We start from the raw sequence: 20053 nt of genomic DNA on the forward strand, positions 1-20053 counted from the left end.
ATCTAAGAGGCTCTGCTTACAAGGCTCTGGCAGAAGAAACCCAATCCATGGCCAAGGAAATCATGGTCTGCCCTAGACTGAGGTTCTAGACACTTGGACATAAGTATGTGCACGATACCATAGAGCAGTGTTTCCCAAAATGCACTGAAACTCACACAGGTGACAGCACCTAAGCCCTCCATCAATGGGGATTGGGCCCAACCATTACCAGATCCTGGTGAGTCCTCTTCCCTTAGGTCGAATAAGCTCATTCCCCAGAAGTTGTACTTACCTGTAGATATTTCTGAAGATATGTTCTCAGCCTGCAGAATTATCTACAGCTACCGACTCTCCCAGGATAACTGGCCATTCATTCTTTCTTAAAATAGCAAGATGTTGTTTATCCAAAGATCAAGAGCCCCTAATTATTCAGGAACTCTTATCCTTCTCTTGAATTTGAACATCCTTAAAACAATCCATTCATGTGCAGACGGAAAAGCAGCGAAGATTCATTACATGCTTAGTACTCATCTGCTAAGAAGTTCCTGTTTTGATTATCTTTTCCAGATAGAATGTTTTAGAATTTTGCTTGGTACAGCCAGATATTCTCATCCCAGTCATAGCATTTAATGATTTAGGTCAGCAGCTCAAGATAAATCTCCAAATATATTTTCCCCATTGTTGTATGATGTTTGCAGAGCAAATAGCAAAGTAGCCTAAAGAGGAACACTGATGTAATCTTTTTACTTATGTGTTGAGGGTTTTAAAAATAGCAGTACCAGAAAGGTGAAACTGAAACTGCAGTGTTTATAATGGATCCATTCCTACATCCTAGCTAGGATTTCAGGCGCTCCTGACTGCAGATTTGTCCATCCTAGGGTTTTTCCTGCACTAGTAGTACACAGAGCATCATCAGACGCAGGGAAATCACATTTCCTTACCGTCACTTTCCTTCCCACTTCTGGCTTATGATACTTTTTCTTTCTTCACACAGGGGAAGAAAGAGGAAGTAAACAATGTCCATGTGGCCCATTCAGCAGCCGTTTTATCATGCCGCTTTTCCTGCACACAGCAGGAAAGAGCAGCACATTTCATTTCAAAGAAAAAAATGGATTTAAAGGGGCCTATTTTGTGATGGAAAGAATGCAAGAAGGAGCAGGAGACACATGGGAGGTGGAAGCTGTCGTCAAAAGGACCCGCGAACATCCAGGAGTAACAAGCATGTGATAAACACTTGTCTGATGTCCCCCAACAGTTATCAGTGCACTTTAATAGCACTATAAAGCAGTTGTGCAGACTTAGAGCTTCTTCAGGCTGGGGGGGATTGCATTTCCCTCCCATCACTTTGCCTCATGCTACTGCCCCACAATAGGGATGAACAGCTTCCTCTTCCTTCACACATTGAAAAGAAGAAGTAAACAAGACCACGTGGCCCATTGAAGTGGGCATTTTTATCACGCTGTTCTCCCTTCAGACAGCAGGAAATGGTGGCACCTTTCACTCTTGGAGAAAAAAATTGAATTTTCCATGGTCTTTTTTTTAAACCAGGAAATTGACCAGAAGGAGCAGGAGGCACGTGGAAAGTGGACGGTGTTGTGAAAAGAACCTGCAAAAAGCCTTGAGTGCCCAGTAACGAGTGTGCTATGAAACACTCATCTGGCCAAGATTAAAGCAACAGTCCTAAAAATTGTTGCTGTAGACTATGCACATGATGAAGTGAGTGGCTTATCAACATTTTTCTTTCTATGACTGTTATCTCATTTTTGTTGTTATTGCAAAACTGTAAGAACCTGTGATTATGTACAATAATATCAACTGATTGATTAACTGACATTAGCTCCAGGCCTGGTATAGTTCCCGGGCTGGTCTGGAATACTTCTTTTGAGAGGGAAACAGAAAGAGACCGACAGACCGACAGACAGACAGACCTAGCTAATGACAAGATAAAGTGGAATAATTTGTATCCAGAAAGACATACTTCTACATGGTAGGAATCCCCATATTTCCATAACTAACTCTAGTTTGCTTTTATGCATTGAGAAATATAATCAATCATTTCAATATTGGTCTCCTAAGAGAAACCCAGATAGCTGTGTCATGTGGAGAGACATCGTGTTTTATACATATGCCTATTCCATGAATATACTTGAAGTAGTAATGTATATGCTTAGCACAACTGAAAATGAGCACGGTTCAATACATAATTGGCCATGCGGAATATAGCTCAAGAAATGTTCAGAAACTGTCCATAGGAAAGAGCAGCGCCTTCCACCCCCACAGATCCACCCACAGAAGACTTCCTAGTCAAAGATTTGTGTGGGCGGCTGCTGCTGTTGCTGCTGGATTGATTTGATTTTCAAGTCTGCTCTAAAAGCTCTCTCACTACCTTTCTCCAAAAAAAAAAAAAAAAAAAAAATCTCCAAAAGGGACAGAACATCTAGAGACAGCAACTGTATGCCAGAAAACCTGGTGCTCCTTTAAGTGGCTGAACCAAACTAAGATTTAATGATAACCTCGGTATTAGTAATTCATGAGGAAGGTGCAGTAACAGGTTGCAGTAAACACAAGGTATTGTACCCGTGTTTTTTAAGCCCTGAAGACAGGTAGGCTGATGGCTACCAAATTAGGAGCTCTTAGGCTGAGGTTGTTATTGTTCCCATTTTCAAGATGAGAATGGAAGCTTCAAGGGAGATTATTATTATTATTATTATTATTATTATTATTATTATTATCATCAATTTCTAGCCTGCCTTTCAGTAAAAGCTTCCAAGGTGACTTATCCACAGCCACCTTGTAATGAAAGTAGCAACAAAGCAAATCTCTCTCTGATGTGGGATTTGGTCACACAGGGCTGTAGTGTGCTTTCAAGTTAAATCGCTGTGGTATGTCTCTTAACATCCACCTTCCAGCTCCTCTTTTTCTACCCCTCCTCTCAAATATAGAGCATTTTTGCCCATCCCATCTCACTCACCACCCAAACCTGCTCACTCTCTGGCACCTTTCACAAGGACTCCTCTCCTTCCCTCCCCCCTCTCTCTCACACACACTTGTTCCACCCACTGAAATCCTGAAGACCCAAACTTCTTTCTGCCTCACCTAACAGAAATCATAGTGTCATTTCTCACACATACTGATATTCTCTCTCTCTCTCCAAACTATTTTTCCCATACCCACGCCAATATAACATTCATTAAGAGCTTTTCCCATTACAATAATGGCACTCATACACCACGGTTCTCTGTGGCAAATGAAATTAGTTATCACCTATAGATGGCTAACACTCCATTGTGTCTGTCAGCTTTTTCTCTTTCCCCTGTCTTGCAGAGATTTTGATGTGTCCTCATTAGTCTACCGATATGTCAAAAGCAGACCAATTTATTTTTCCTTCTAAACCTCCCCAAAATCTCTGGCCTCTGCCATTTCTGTATAACTTCAAAAGGGGGTGGGATATTCAGGTTTGGGTAGATTTGGAGAATTTCTTGAAGGAAGTTGCATATTTTTCTCCAAAATAATTTTCTGCTCCAAAACAGGATATCATGCACAACTATTATAGAGGGATAGTTAATTGGCAGGCATCTCTTTCAGGTAAGGACCCCCAACTTGCAACGTTAATGTTGAAGATGTTATGGGCAGAAGCTTAGAAACTAGACAATGCAATTATAGTTATGCCTCTGGAATCTGAATGACTGAGATCCTTATCAATTAGCAGAGACATCCACCCTTTTTACTCCCTCTACCAGTTGGTTAATAGTTTCAGCTGAAGTCTTATCAAGCAGTGCATATAACTGAGAAAGCTGTAAAATTATCAAGGTCATAAATATAGTAATAAATGAATATGGTAATAAATTCCCAGTTCCCAAATTTTGCCTTAATAATTTCTAAATGTTTATTTGGGAATTAGTAAGGAAAAAACTGGGCTCAGAGAACTTTTTTTAAAAAATAAAGTTGCTAGTCCATTGTGGCTGGAGAAAATTGTATGGCCAATGCAGAGAATCTGAATTAGCAGAAGACCTTAATCGAGGATTTCAATAGTCGGGGTTGGGAGTTAGGAATTACCTTTCCTTCCCTAAGACTTTTGGTGCTCTCCCTAACTTATGTGCATCCCTCCTTTTCTGTCACCCTCTAATCCATGTTTCTGTGGTCCCCTCTACTGCTGTAAAAACATCATTAGATGCAAATAAAGTAAATGTTTATTAATCTGCATGGCCTTAGTCCTGACAAGACTGTAAATGAGTGTTCTTTAGGTCAGGATTTGCGGTGGTTAAAGAAAGCACATTCAGCTGCCCTCTTCACATTGGTTTTTCCTCCTGTATTAGAGGTTTTATCTCTTTTGTTAAAGAAGTTTCCGATTCACAAATGAAGAGTCACACAAAGAACTGGAGCCCTGTGACAGTAAAGGAATATATATATATATATATATATATATATATATATATATATATATAGCCTTTGGCATTCTCTGGAGCCAAGCTAGTCAACATAAATAAAAGAAGAGCCATTCCTTTTAAGGGTGCACTTGGAGGTTGTGTGTGTGTGAAGGGGGGGAGGATAAAAAATGTCCAAAGGCTTGGACATTGGAATAAGTTGTTTGGAGAGATGGAGGGGGGAACCCCTATGAAAGATCTTAAACTGATGCATGGAATTTCTCTTTAGACTTTTAGATCCCCCAAATATCAGATGGGTGTCAGCTGGGAGAAGTGGGGGGGGGGAGCAAAAGGAAGATGGGGAGTTAGTCATGCCAGCAAATCTCCAGCATCTATTGCTTTAATCCATTAATGGGGGATTTATCTGTGATCATAAAAGCAGGTTAGAGTCAGCCTGGAAGCGTGTAGGTGGGAGGAGGCGAGAGAGAGAGAGAGAGAGAGAGAGAGAGAGAGAGAGAGAGAGAGAGAGAGAGAGGGAGGGAGGGAGGGAGGGAGGGAGGTAAAGAGAATAAATATACTGGTTGAATTGCTGAGAAGCTTTAGGAGCAATAATTGTGAATCTCAGAAGAGCTGCGGCTCAGAATATCTTGCTTTCTTTAGAAGGAGACCGTAGCTTGGTGCGGGTGATATTTTTGTTTTAAAAGCCCTCCCCATAGTTTGCTGGGCATTCCCAATGCTTTTGTGCATGTCTCTAAAAAGCATTGACGTGGAAAGCAGCAGCAGCAGCAGCAGCAGAGGGGGAGAAAAACTGTAGCTCTTCTAAAAATACGGAGGGCATGCAGGAGTGTGAGCAGGCTGGGGAGGGGGAGGAGGGTGTGAGAGCGCCTCGCACCATGCTTTTTGGATGCCAGCTGGGTGCAGTTTTGGAAATGTTCCTCCTGTGAATGGAGGCACCATGAACATTTGGGAAGTGATCCTGGCTTTCTTGATTGTGGTGCTCATCCTTGTGTCGTTGCTGTCCAACGTGCTGGTGCTGATCTGTTTCCTGCACAGCGCGGACATCCGCAAGCAAGTCCCGGGTTTGTTTATCCTCAACCTAACCTTCTGCAACTTGTTGATGACTGTTTTGAACATGCCCCTGACCCTGGCTGGAATCATTTACAAGAATCCACCGGGAGGAGACCAACTTTGCCAGATCGTGGGTTTTCTCGAGACTTTCCTGACCACCAACTCCATGCTGAGCATGGCAGCCCTCAGCATAGACAGGTGGATCGCAGTGGTGTTTCCTCTCAACTATCATTCCAAGATGCGCTACAAAGATGCTGCTCTCATACTGAGCTACACGTGGTTGCATTCTGTGTCCTTCCCCATAGTGGCAACTTCTCTTTCTTGGGTGGGTTTCCATCACCTTTATGCCTCCTGCACCCTGTACAACAAGAGACCGGAGGACAGGGCACCATTTATGATTTTCACTGGGGTCTTTCATTCTCTCAGCTTCCTCCTCTCCCTCGTAGTCTTGTGTTTCACATATCTAAAAGTACTGAAGGTGGCACGCTTTCACTGTAAAAGGATTGACGTGATAACTATGCAGACCCTCGTGTTGCTTGTGGACATCCATCCCAGGTAAGGAGATACCTGTGTCCTTGACTGGCAAGGGCACGCACGACCGAGGATGCCTGTGGAGAGACAAGATTAGGTTCAACGGCAGGCTAAATTGTCATCGTCATCGATATCTCACTATCTGAAAATGTAGTCTCTGCCTGTTTCTGCCATGCATGTTTATATTTCCAGGTGTCTTTGTTGCTGCAAAATTAATTGCTAATTATATCTTGCAAATGGCAAAAGATGTCATCCAGGAATCCTTGGATGTGTTGCAGGGCTGCAGTGGAATCAAAAGGTTTGCGTCGGAATGCATTTGCTTCAGGGCTGTGTGTCTGAAACCTTTATGATTGTCACCTACAATGAAAAGATCTGTGTCTGTTCATTAAAGTCAATCAGTTCTGTTAATGGGTGTTATATGAACTGAATCTAACTGAAATGCCTTGTGTCCCTTTAGACCATGCAGTGGGAAAATAGCATGTTGAATGCCATTCTGTTTTCTGTGCTGTTTTGAATGTCACTGTGGAGTCAATAACTTTATTTTCCTTGAAGGAAGGATGCCCAGAGAAATAATGTTTCCAAAATAAACATGAGAAGTCAACTAGGTACAAATACATCCAAAATAGCATTAGGATACAAATTCATACTGACAAGCAAAGGCAACTCAAGCTAAACGTGCTCAAGAGTCCTTAAATCAACCCATATTTTCTAGGTATGGGAAGATGAGTCTGAAGCCAAGGGAGGGGGGAATGAAGTAAAGAACTACTGGAATGAGGAGGGATAACCAGAGGGAGGTCTAAAAAATAATGTCATAGGGAATGAGGAAATGCAACTAGAGGAACTGTGAGGTGGAACTAGATGAGAAAGGATTTGACAGGGGGAAATTGCCCAGACTGACTTAGCAAGAGTAGATTTTGCTGGTAGGAGAGGAAGATCACATCAGGAGGAGCAAATATAGAAAAGGACAAAAAGTTTATTGGAATTTGAGTTGGTGGAGAGAGGAAGGGGAAAGTGTCACCAGGTGTGTGGCACAAAGCAAAAAGTTGCAGATGTGAGAATGCACGGACCTATGGCAAAAAAAATCTCACTGGGGGAAGGAAATCAATAAAGGTGGAGTGATTGTCCCAGTCGGGCTGCCCCAGTGTGTGTGTTTGTGTGTGTGTGTTTAGAGGAGGCAGTAGTAATATGATCTGGAAGCTTGTCATCCCTAAAAAGGGCTGTGTTAATTTGTAATAAATTAGATTCTGAATAAAATAATAATAATAAAAGAAATTAATGCAGTCCCAAGGGAGAGAAAAAGTGTGTTTAAAAAAAGAAGTGAAGAAATATCACTTAGCATTCATACAACACTTTAGACTGTTCAAACGGCTTCAAAACCATTATTTCACAATCCTTAAACTGACCCAGTGTGGTAGACCAGCTTAACTGCAGAAGCTGGGGGAAAGTGCCTAAAAGCTACAAAGTGAGTTTGTGTCAGCGGTGAGCTTCAAACTGCGCTGACATGATCCAGAGCTCAGTTTCTTAAGTCCAAACTACACATGATATTGGAGATCTCTGTTTGGATCTCCTAACACCTTTTTTAAACCTCAAAAGTAGCTGCATGACCCTACATTGGATTGGAGTTGTGGTGCAGGTAGAGGATAGATTAACCCCTTCTTCCTGCACCATTCCCTCAACATAAATCATTATTTGATGCATTGGGGGAGTGGGGTAGACAGGTACAAATTAATATGGGTACCTGTCTTTTTGCTGCATGATAGATAATAGCAGCTGGGCTGGCAATTTAAATCAGGAAAGTGGCATGGGATGGATAGGTTAAATCCTCTCTTTCCCCGCAGTGTTGTGGCTCTAATCTAATTTGGACTCCTAGGGCTTCTTTTAAGTAAAGACATCTCCTGCATCAGGTGTCGTCTGGACCTGAGCCATTATGCAACATATTATGCTCTCACTGACATAGGAAACCAATTTAGTGAAGAGATTTGTCAGTGATATTTGAAATAATGCACAGAACTCCGGGAGAAAATGCAGGAATATAGGGGAGTGGGTATAGTAATAAGTTGATTAGTTTTGAAAGTGTTTTGAGGAAAGGATCCAGTGAAACGGAATGGAGATAATGTCTCGAAGGATGAGTCAGAGGGGCTCATATTTTCCAGAGGGGTAGCTGAGTTGGTCTATTGCAGGAAAGATGACAAAAGGTCTTGTGTCACCTGGAAGACTAACTACTTTATTCAGGTCTATGTTTTTGTGGACACTGTGTGCATCTGATGCATCTGGCATGGCTGAAAATATCCAAGAAAGCTTATATCAGAATAGTCTTTCAGGTGACACAAGACTCCTTGTTGTTTTAAAGGCTAATACATTCATGGAAAGATATGCTAGGATTGTAGGGCATCTGTCAATTGAGAATTTGAGGAGTGAGTGATGATCATTGGGGACAAATCAAGAAATTGAAGACTAGCTAAAAAAAAGAAGCCTGTGTCAAGGGAAAGATTTATCCAGGATAGTCTGCCTCCAAAGTGTTACAGTGTAAGCAGTTTAACAAAGGTAGTCCTGGAATGGAGATGTTTAACACTTTCGGGGTTCCCATAAATAACCACCCACAGGGCTTCGATAATTGCCCAGAGAACTTTGGCTATTGCATAAAAATGCAATAAATAAATAAATAAATAAATAAATAAATAAATAAATAATCTTATAAATGCCCAATACTAATCATGCCCGAGGTTAATTTCAGGATGTGTGCATTCATCAGCCAAGGTGATGATAAGGTTGTGGGCAAGTGGCGATGCTGACTATTATGAACCCATCACAAAAGCAGGTTGTGGGACCATTTGAACGATGCACCACAAAGTACTCTTCACTTGTTATCAAAGCACCTTTCCTAAACTTTAGGTGGTGGGATGGAGAAAACATAGAAGTAAATGGTTTAGAAGTAAATGGTCATGGTTTAGAAGTAAAGATAAACATTGATTGTTTTGCATTCTGGCTCATGTGCTTGCCTTCCCCTTTCTTCCTCCAGCATGACCACGAGGCTGAGATCTGAAGCATTGCATCCAAATCCTAAACCAAGTTTAATCTTAACTATGGATAGTTGAAACAGGCCCGCTTCATAAACTATGATTTGCACTTTACTAGTCTCAGCTAATCATAGTTAATACTAAGCAGGTCATCTGGGTTTGAACATAATGCTTAGCTGTGATTAGTTTAAAATAGAAGTGAAAAGTTTTGAACTCCTTCTGGGCATCACCAAAGGAGGAGAGGGGAAGGGGCTTGATCCCATAAAGAAAAACCACAGCTTATAGTTACATCTGAATGAGGCTATTGATATAAAATTTATAAATAATAACCCTTTAAAGAAATACCTGACAGTGAATCAGTCTGAAACTTAATTGCCACCTGACATTAGTAGGAGTCTTTGGGGCGGCTTCTTCTTTCTTTCTTTCTTTCTTTCTTTCTTTCTTTCTTTCTTTCTTTATTACATTTCTATACCGCCCAATAGCCGGAGCTCTCTGGGTGGTTCACAAAAATTAAAAACATTCAAAGTATAAAACAACAATATAAAACCATAATATAAAATACAATATAAAAGCTCAACCAGATAAAACAGCAGCAATGCAAAATTACAAATTTAAAACAAAGAGTTAAAATTTATTTATAGACTGTTAAAATGCTGGGAGAATAAAAAGGTCTTCACCTGGCGCCAAAAAGCATATAACGTAGGTGCCAAGCGAACCGCCTTAGGGAGCTCATTCCACAGCCGGGGTGCCACAGCAGAGAAGGCCCTCCTGGTAGCCTCATGCCTCACTTCCTTTGGCAGGGGCTCGCGGAGAAGGACCCCTGAGGATGACCTTAGGGTCCGGGCAGGTACATATGGGAGGAGGCGTTCCTTCAGATAGCCTGGCCCCAAGCTGTTTAGGGCTTTAAACGTTAATACCAGCACTTTGAATCTGGCCTGGACCTGACCGGCAGCCAATGAAGCTGGAAAAGGACTGGCGTGATGTGGCCTCTTCTTCTTCTTCTTCTTCTTCTTCTTCTTCTTCTTCTTCTTCTTCTTCTTCTTCTTCTTCTTCTTCTTCTTCTTCTTCTTCTTCTTCTTCTGCCTCTGCCTCTGCCTCTGCCTCTGCCTCTTCATGTTTTTCACAAGCTTTTTCTCCTAGCATCATCAGCTGAGATTGTGTGCCAAGCATCTGTCCCGTAAGAACTTCACTTAGTTTTAACATTTGATGTTCATGGTACTGCATTAGTCGAGGCATTCAAATAACATGAGAAACATGGCAAATCTGTCTGCTTCTTTGCCAAGCTTGCATTTGCTGCTGCTGCTGCTGCTGCTGCTGCTTCTTCTTCTTCTTCTTCTTCTTCTTCTTCTTCTTCTTCTTCTTCTTCTTCTTCTTCTTCTTCTTCTTCTTCTTCTTCTTCTTCTTCTTCTTCTTCTTCTTCTTCTTCTTCTTCTTCTTCTTCTTCTTCTTACCCTTTGAGCAGACAATCTGTTCCTAGTATACATATAATCATTTATTAGGGGTGTGCACGGACCCCCCACTCCGCTTCTCTTCCAGATCCATGATTTGCAGATCAGGCCGCTTCCCTCCGCCCCCGCTCCGCCTATGTCCGCTCCGCTCCGCTGCGGAGCTCCGGATCTGGATCGGAGCTCTGTTTCCCCCCATAGGCTTGCATTGAAAGCTAAAAAAGTATACAACTTTTTTCTGTTAAATTTAGAAAACTCAAGTTTGGCACCATGACACCTCATGGATGTATACACACACACGCCAAGTTTCAAGCCAATCCCATCATCCCCTGATTTTTGGGGAATTTTTGAAAATCGGGCACCCCATTCACACCCCTTTCGATAGCTCCGTCAATTTTCATGTTAGAAACCTCAAACTTGGCACCATGATAGCTTATCCAGGGATACACGTGCACGCCAAGACTCAAGGCAATCCCATCATCCCCTGATTTTTGGCGGGGCTCTAACCTCTAACACACCACCCATAACCCCAATTCACACCCCTTTCGATAGCTCAGTAAATTTTCACGTTAGAAACCTCAAAATCGCTACCATGATAGCTTATCCATGTGTCCACATGGATGCCAAGTTTCAAGCCAATCCCATCATCCCCTGATGTTAGGAGAATTTTTGAAAATCGGGCACCCCATTCACACCCCTTTCGATAGCTCTGTCAATTTGCATGTTAGAAACCTCAAATTTGGCACCATGATAGCTTATCCAGGGATAAACATGCGTGCCAAGACTCAAGACAATCCCATCATCCCCTGATTTTTGGCGGGGCTCTAACCTTTTAACTCACCCCAAATCAAGTCCCATTTTACAACTACGTCAATTTGCATGTCAGAAACCTCACCTTCGGTCCCATGACAGCTTACCCATGTGTCCATATGGATGCCAAGTTTCAAGCCAATCCCATCATCCCCTGATTTTTGGGGAATTTATGAAAGTCAGACACCCCAGTATCTCAGGGATTTAAAGCTGCAGACTGCTCAATGGGCCCATTTCAAAGGAAATCCCAACATGCCATGAATTGGGGAGTAGAGATAAACCTAAATATGAATCTTCTTCCACACTTGAAAAATTGATTTGGAACTTGAGCACAGGAAGGACTTCTCCCCTGAGTCAAAGCAAGACACACAAAAACCATCCCTGCGAGGTGGGCAGGGGAGGAGGGAGGGAAGGCAGGCAGGCAGCAGACATTTCTGGGGGCACAAGGAAGTGAGCCAAGGATAGTTTCAAAGCCAGTTATGCATATAAAATGGAATAAATAAATAAATAAATAAACAAAGGAGGGGTGGAATTAAAAGCAGCAGTGTTGCTGAATAAACAACAAGAAGAATTTTTTTAAAAAGGCTATATCTGTCTTTTACCAGTAAGAGGGGAGTGGACGTGCCCAAGAGGAGGGGGAATCATCTGCCAATTTGATTGGTCCTGTCTTGGTACCAGTCTTTAAGAAGCAAACGATCACTTCAACTCATGATAGGCATTCTCTCCAGTGATTTACCTTTGGAGGGCTCTGATGGCCCTCCAAGGACAGGAGAGTGCACAGGGCACGTCCACATGCCCTAGGGGAACTCATCCCCTTGCACCACATCTATTCAGTTGTTCCCCAAAGTTAGGGTGGGTAGCAGTGCTGTGTTTTCTATCTCTTATTATTGGCTTAGTATATGATTTCAGGTTGTGTTTGTGCATTTGGTGGGGCTACTGTTTTAAAAAACACTGGGAAAAGTCTGTTCAGACTAAGAAAGAGAAGTTCCCAGAATCCCAAGTTACCCATTTTGCCTATCCCCTCCTCCAACTTTGGGATCATGAGATCATGACCGGGAGTTGATTCTGCCCCTCAGCCCTTTGAAAAAGGTACATTTTCCCGCTGTTTTACCCGATTTTTCCAAAAATTCTAGCAAGCGAACCGCAGCACGCAGAGAGCTGAGAGTAGTCTCAAAATGACCCCCAGCCACGGCTCTCTAAGCACAAGAGGTTTCAGAAAGATAGCTTTAAAAACAACACAGTTATCCCCTATTCTTTTCCGCAATGCAATCCTATGGGCGAAATTTTTCAAAATGGCGATCGGATCGGTCCACGAAAAGATAAGCTTTTCGTGCTTCTATGGGTCCCCGGTCCGCTTCTATTCCGCCTCTGGGCGAGGCGGAGCAGGCCAATTCGCTTCTGATTCTCCGCTTCTAATCGGAGCGGAGCACATCCCTATAATTTATTCATTTCTGGGATGTAAAACTTTCTTATTATTATGTCCTCTGACATGTGCAGACACTTAACTAGGAAGCAAAATATCCAGTAATATTTGATATATGTACTTCATTATGTCTAGAAATAAAGATGGGTGATCTGTGATTGATCAGTGTCAAAATGGCAAATGGAGAGTGCAGGAAGAAAGGTCCACACTCTGGACAGCTACACCACTTTGGGATACTTTCCTCATGCCTCTTTCCTACTGAAACGTAATTGTGCATCTGATCTGAAGAGTAGCATTCAGATGACAATGACACTTCTGGTAACCATGGTTAATTCCAACTATCATCAAGGTTATATTCCTTCTATTGTATGTAGTATGGCAGCCTAATATAGTATCTAGCACTGCAAATATCCTTAATTATAATCTTTTTGTAATACCATACTCCCTGCATGCCAGTTAATAAGATAAGCTGCAAATCCTTCCTGAAAGTATTTTTTTATAGCAGAAACACTGTCTGCATTTCTGCAGTCAGAATGGAGGATGCCATGCTAAATGAAGGATCCCTTTTCCCCACCGTGAATGTATTGTATGTCACACTGTAAAGTCTTCTTCAACCTTTTCTTCAATACTTAATGGGACTAACAGTTTTAAGTTGGATGACACCTTATGGTGCCTTGAATTCAAGCACTCCAAGTAGTTCTGTGGTGGTCCTCCTGGGAGGCATGTGGAAAAGCAGGCTCTCCAGGCTCTTTTGGTTGGTGGCACTTCAAGCGTTTCTCTCCTTTGGGCTTTATTCAGGAGGAAATGGGGTGTGCAACTGATGAGCCTAAGGCCACTCCCTGTGCAGCCCCCCAAAACCAGCAGAACTCTTCCCACTTTTCCCCTAGGGAAAACCCCCCGCTGTTCCCTGGCTTCCAATATCACTGTCTTCCCAGTTCCAGGAGTAGCAGAGAAACAGCAATCTTAGAGCTCCATCACACCTATTCCCACCTACCCCACCCCACCCCCGGTTAGCCTCAGCATTTTTTACCTCCATTTCATAAGCACAGCAAGTGTTCCTCCCTTTCAGGATCATCTCTATACCGGTGAACTTTCTTTTCACTTGTTTGCTTTCTCACTGCTGTGTGCCCACCCCCACCCTGCCCCTTCTCCTTCCCCCTCCAGTTCATTGGTTCTTGTTGTTGATGGATGTTGTGATCAAGTAGCAGCCTTCCCTCCTTGTTTATTGGAGCTCCTATGGGAATTACCCAAAATGCTTACAGCTCCCTCATTTTTAAAGTTAAAGAGATGAAACTTAGGACCATGAGAGCTCTTAAGTAGGGCTTTTTGATTTTTAGGAATTTTAAATCCCCCCCCAAAGTCATTCCTTCCCTTTAACACACACACACTCCAATTCTGTGCAGGGGTGGATTAAGGCAGAATTGGAGGTGTGTGTGTTCAATAGAGCTTGTTTATTGCCCAGGCTTGATTCCCTTACTTAAGAGTAAATCCCAGTGGTTTCAACTGCATTTACATCCAAGTCATACTAAAATCTGATGCATGCTTACCCCATTGAACAGAGAGATACTTACTTCTGAGTATCTTGCTATTTACTGTTTTACTCTGTACAGCACCATGTACATTGATGGTGCTATATAAATAAATGATAATAATAATAATAAAGTAAGCATAGGGCTGTAGAGCACTTCTTTTCAGTTTGCTGTTTAGACTTTTTTTTTAAAAAAAAAACCACCTTCTGAGTAACCACACTATTAAAAGTCAGTTCCACACATGTTTACTCAGAAGTAGTCTCTCTCCATATTTGAAAGAGGCTAAGTGGGGTCAGGGATAGCTTTGATATTGATATCTGTGGCTAACCAAAATGCTTACATCTGAATAATTTTTAAAAGATAAAGAGTTGAAACTTGGCACTGTGATCGCTCTTAAGGAGGGCTTTAGCCATGCCAAGTTAGAATCAGATCTGTTCATGCCTTGATTTTTAGGTTTTTTTAAAAAAAAGAATTCCCCTCAAACCATTCTCCTGATACCCCTCCAATGCAAAATTCCATCTGTTTGCATTTATGGAGGATCTGTTTTCCTTTACTTTGATAATGCACAGCTGTGAATATCCACTTCATAAAAAATAGAGATCTGCCGGGGTTCTCAGGGACATGGGCTCCTTCCCCCCTCGTTCTAGCTTTGTTGTCCAGCGATTTACTGATGTAACTTTTCATCGACTGGGGTCCGATCCTGTGGGCAATGAGGGTGGGGTCGCAGAAGTAAAAAGTCCATTCAACCTATTAAGCACAAGTCCATTCGTTAGACACAGCATGCTGGAGGAAAAGAATCGTCCTGCCCTTCCCTTCCCTTGGCAAGACTCCATTTGAAGCACACACACCCAACAAAGGAAAAAGCAAGAGCATAGCAAGACATGGAGGCTTAAGGGTACATTAAATCTGCTTGGGGAAAATAATCCAGACTTTCCCTGCACCAAAATAATATGCAAAATGAAGGAAAAGAAGCAAGATGGGTGCAGGACAGGGGAGATGTCATGTGAGTCCCATGCTGCAATACCAGATACCAGATGTGGCAAGAGTGTGTTAAACTGCTAGTGTGATGGAGCTCTGTCTGGGGGGGTGGGATATGTGTGTGCAGGTACGTCCATGTGTGACTCCCTAGCTGACACCAGATGTGGCCCTTGGGGATGAAATTATTGTGCACCCCTGTTGTAATGGCATCTTGCAAACTTTGCTCTCTCCCGCTGTGGCATCACAGTTCCATCCGAGAGCATCACCCTGTCAGAACCTCAAATTACCATTGACTTCTTCTGCTGTAGCATGGACTCCCATCATCTTGGGGGATCACATGAAGAATGGGAAGGTAACTTGTTCTCTAAGCAGAGCTTCATAGCCCAAGATGCCTACATGGGGATGCCATAAGGTTGCAATGGGGGAGGTCACCATGATCTACCAACCTAACTCTTGACGGGCTGTTCTGTAGCATGCCTTTTGCTTCCTAATGCTCACTTCATCCCAGGTACCAGCTAGCAAATTAGAGCTGGTGGGTTTGCAGCACCCTTGTGTTGTGTTCACCTTCCCGCACCCAATGTTGTGAAGTCTAAATCAATGCTGATCAGTAAGGCTATCTTTCTAGTTATATATTGGCATAAATGTGATTTAAATTATGCCATGATTTCATCAACATTATGGGTTTCTTCATCAGTCCTTTTCCATGGGATTTCTACCCTCTTTGATACATTTTAAATGCTGACAGTAAGAAATGTTATAACCAAGTATGTAAGTGTGATAACTGAGAAAGTAAAAAACAAACAAAAACTGGATCACAAAATTAGATTTTGCAAAAGGGTTGGATTGTTCATGGTTGTTGTTGTTGTTTATAGTATAATACGGCCTTGTTTATTCCAAATCATTTGAGAAACATTGAGTATTACTATCTGAAGTTAGTTTAAATGGAAAGGCTGATTACTCACACAGATACATTCACACTCACTTATATAATTATAATAATTATATAAAGGTTGTGCCATTAATTCGGTTTTTGTTGTTGTTAACCTATGTTCTAATAATAGGAGTTCTGCTGTATTTAAACAAAAGAATAGCATAAGGCTGTATTCCCAGCCTTAAGCTATGCTTTTATTTAAATACAGTTACAATACAAGATACAATGCAGTTCTACCTGTAAGTAAGTCCTGTTGCGCACAATGGGGTTTACTTCTGAGTAGCCATGTATAGAATTTCACTGTAAAACCATCAAACTTTCAACTGGGCTGTACTGCAGGTGGAACATCAGTATTAATATCTTGCTGTATTTTAAACTACTATAATTTAAAAATAATCACTGAACTTTCAAAATCAACTAAAGTTTTGACTGCATTCTCATGGAAACCAGATCTTGTTTCTATAAAGCAAGAAAATAGCCTTTGCATATACTGCAACCAAACATAATGCATATATGTCCACCATCTGCAATATTTGGAGCCCAAATGCAGCAGAGATCAATACATTATTTTATGTAAATTTAAGCATACAAATGAAAATGCACACAAAACAACCCAGAAGTAAATCCTATAGTATTCAATGGGTTTACTCACAGGTACAAGTGAACAGGATTGCAGCCTTAATTGATAAAATCTTAAGAAAAGATAATATATATATATAATAGGAAGAGAAGGCTAATATATAGAATAAAGGCAGGAATAAAGTCTCAAGGAAGAAAAATGAAGCATATTTTGCAGTGACCATTGTTTGAATATTTCCATGGATTTCAACTAGCTTCATTAATTGTGGTTGGACTACACTCAGTATGAGTGGACTTTCTTAAGCATTTTCATATAATACCCTTAGCTATATATAAATAAATATCTTTCTGTCAGATAGATGACTAATTTTATTATTTATTATTTCATTAATATTGCATTCATTTTGTTATTAATTATTATTTCACTCCATTAAAATTTACCTTTCATTGCATGTGTTATGTCACCAAAAAAGATCTTTATGTTTCTTAAAACTTTCCTCCATTTTCTTTCTGTCTGCTCACTCCCCCTCCAATCCAGCAAGCCCAACATATGTCTTTTCCTCTGCTGTAAACAAGTTCACAGAAGCTTCACAGGGATGAGTGGACTGATGCAGGGAGCAATAACGTGTTCTTGGGCCTTACCCAATCAGAGAAGCTGGTGAAGCTCTCCCAAACCAAGCTGACAAAAGCACATTGGGAGCTTGCAAAAGCCCCCACCGAAGGAAAGAACAGAAATCTCAGATCATTCCTGGCTTGGATTAAACCAAAAAAAAAAAAAAGCTGGAGAAGAATTTCCTACACCCAATCCCCAGCAGCCAGTCTAGCCACTAGGCTTGAACAAGAGGGCCAAAATCCAAGGGTGAAGGAAGCCAACTCTTGTGTGATTTTGCAGCACCACATATATATATAGCCAGTTCCTGTCCGCCCACTTCTTCATTTTCACCTAACCCCTCCCCCTTCTCCTTTTCATCATCATCATCATCATCATGATCTACATTTATATACCACCCCATAGCCGAAGCTCTCTGGGCAGTTAACAAAGATTAAAAATATTGAACATTAAAAATCAATATACAAGATTTAAAACCATAAACGCAATTTTTTTAAAAAAAAATTACACACACGCACACAAATAGAAAACAATTATAAACCGTCAGCAGATCCAGGGTCAATTACAAACTTAAATGCCTGGGAAAAGAGAAAAGTCTTAACCTGGTGCTGAAAAGATCACAACGTTGGCGTCAGGCAAGTCTCGTCGGGGAGATTGTTCCATAATTGGGGGGCCACCACTGAAAAGGCCCTCTCCCTTGCTGCCATCCTCTGAGCTTCCCTTGGAGTAGACACCCAGAGGAGGACCTTAGCTGTTGAGCGTAGTGTATGGGTAGGTTCATGTCAGAAGGGGCATTCCGTCTCAAGCCGTGTAAGGCTTTATAGGTCAAAACCAGCACTTTGAATCAGGCTTAGAAACATACTTGCTTGTCCTTGCAGAAGAGCAGAGAAAAGACATCGTCATAACCCATTTCCACATTTTTGAGTTGAATGAAAGAGGTGGCAGCCCAAGGGAATGGAAATCTCCCCAGGACCTAAGAGTCTTTGGTGGAGGCATATGGGGCAGGTGCTGGGATGTGGTTAGCAGGAAGTTAGCTAACCAGGGCCTGCCATACCTGGACACATGATGCCACATTGGAGTCCTGCTGTGGGTTCCTACCTAGCCCTACCAGCACAGAAAACAGTCAGCATTGACCCACGCCACCCCAATCAGGAGTTCCTCAAGACTCGAAAGGACCTTGCCTGCAGTGATGAATGAGTCTTACATTTTTAAATGTCTAGGTTTCACACTTCTGAGGCAGGGGGATGTATTCTTAAGAACTAGAATGCATGTCTGTTTTCTGCAGCTTGTGATGACAATTCCTAAGATGTCTGTTCAGGTGAGATAGAAACCGTTTGAACTGGTACATTTCTTAGTGTGAAGACAGATGTAATATATTAAGTGCGGTAGAAGGGATTTCATTTTCCCTCCGAAGACAAATACATTTTCACTCATTCATTCATTCATTCATTCATTCAGTTCAGGCATTTTTATCTTACCTTTCAAACATGTTCCCAGAGTGGCTTTAGAGTTTCAAAATAAGTACATAATTAAAAGATACAATCACAAGCTAAGGAAAACAATTGAAGCAGGAAGCATGAAACAGTAAACAGACACAGAGCTTTTCTACGTGAGGCATTTATTGTACGCTACTCACAGTTGTTTACAGTTTCTTTAGATGACGTTGTGAACCTCCAGTTTGGCTTCTGTTTTTAAAGAGCACTTTTTTTAGAGCTGGAAAAATGCAACACTATTTCTGAAAGCAAAAGAAAACTTTTTTTTTCAATTCTGTATTTGTGCTATTAAACTATATGACAGTGCCACTTGCAGGTTGTGTAGCAAGTGGATACAGCAGATCAACAGCCACATGTAGAAAAGCCCATAGAGTGCAACCATGTACATGTCTACTCAGAATCTTGTTCCACTGAATTCAATAAGTCTTAGTCCAGATAAGTGTGTATAGGAGTTAAACGAGTTAAAAATCTGAGACCAAAATGGTAATGGCCGTGTTCAGACACCACACTAAGGCATGGTTAGGCAGCTAACCCTTTTGCAGCAAATGGTTAGTGAGCATGTTTAAACTGTGGTTACATATTAGCCACCATGGTTAGGAATGGTTCACATGACACGCTAAATCATGTTCAGCTCAAAATGCTTAGCCACCGTGGCTTAGCTGTCATCTGAACAGGGTCACTGGCATGTGCATCTAATGGGCCTCTCTGGAAAGAGTATTCCAGAGTTGGAGCTACACAGTGAAAAGGTCACCTCTCTCTGGTAACCCCAACTGGGATGGCAAAAGACCCCAGAGGAGGGCCTCTGCTGAAGATCTTAAAATCTAAGCAGACACATGTGAAGACAGTCTTTCTGGTATCCTGGCCCTAAGCTATGAAAGGCTTTAAAGGTAACAACCACCACTTTGAATTAGGCCTGTAGATGGAACAGGAACCAGTACTGTTGACAGAACACCCACGTAATGTGATCATAATGGCCAGTCGTAGTACATAGCAGCTGAATTTGGAACTAACTGCAGTCTCTAATTCATCTTCAAGGGCAAGCCCACGTATCACACATTACAGTAGTTCAGAAGAGAAAATGTGCGCTGAAATCACTTTCACCACATTTAAAATGTTATGGCTGCCTTCACTTTTAGAGTCCTTGCAAGTAAAACATCTGCAAGGACTTGACTGTCTAGTCATTGTTTGCATGGGTTTTTTTTTCTTTTCTTTTTTTGGTATTTACTGCCAAAACACAGACATTTGTGAAGCTTGACAGGGCAAAAGGAAGAAATGTCAATTTTAACAAGGTTGTGT

The 20053-nt window shown here is 41.7% G+C and overlaps 1 protein-coding gene across 1 annotated transcript in view; it reads left to right on the forward strand.

The window, feature by feature from the left end:
- Positions 1–5247: 5247 nt before the first annotated feature.
- GPR26 (G protein-coupled receptor 26) overlaps positions 5248–20053 on the forward strand; it is a 30218-nt gene continuing 15412 nt past the window's right edge. Inside the window, exon 1 of the mRNA XM_063131594.1 lies at positions 5248–5966. Within this exon, the coding sequence (XP_062987664.1) occupies positions 5248–5966 (719 nt within the window). The remainder of the gene's footprint in view (positions 5967–20053) is intronic.

This window comes from Elgaria multicarinata, chromosome 8, assembly GCF_023053635.1.
Source record: "Elgaria multicarinata webbii isolate HBS135686 ecotype San Diego chromosome 8, rElgMul1.1.pri, whole genome shotgun sequence".
Lineage (NCBI taxonomy): Eukaryota > Metazoa > Chordata > Lepidosauria > Squamata > Anguidae > Elgaria > Elgaria multicarinata.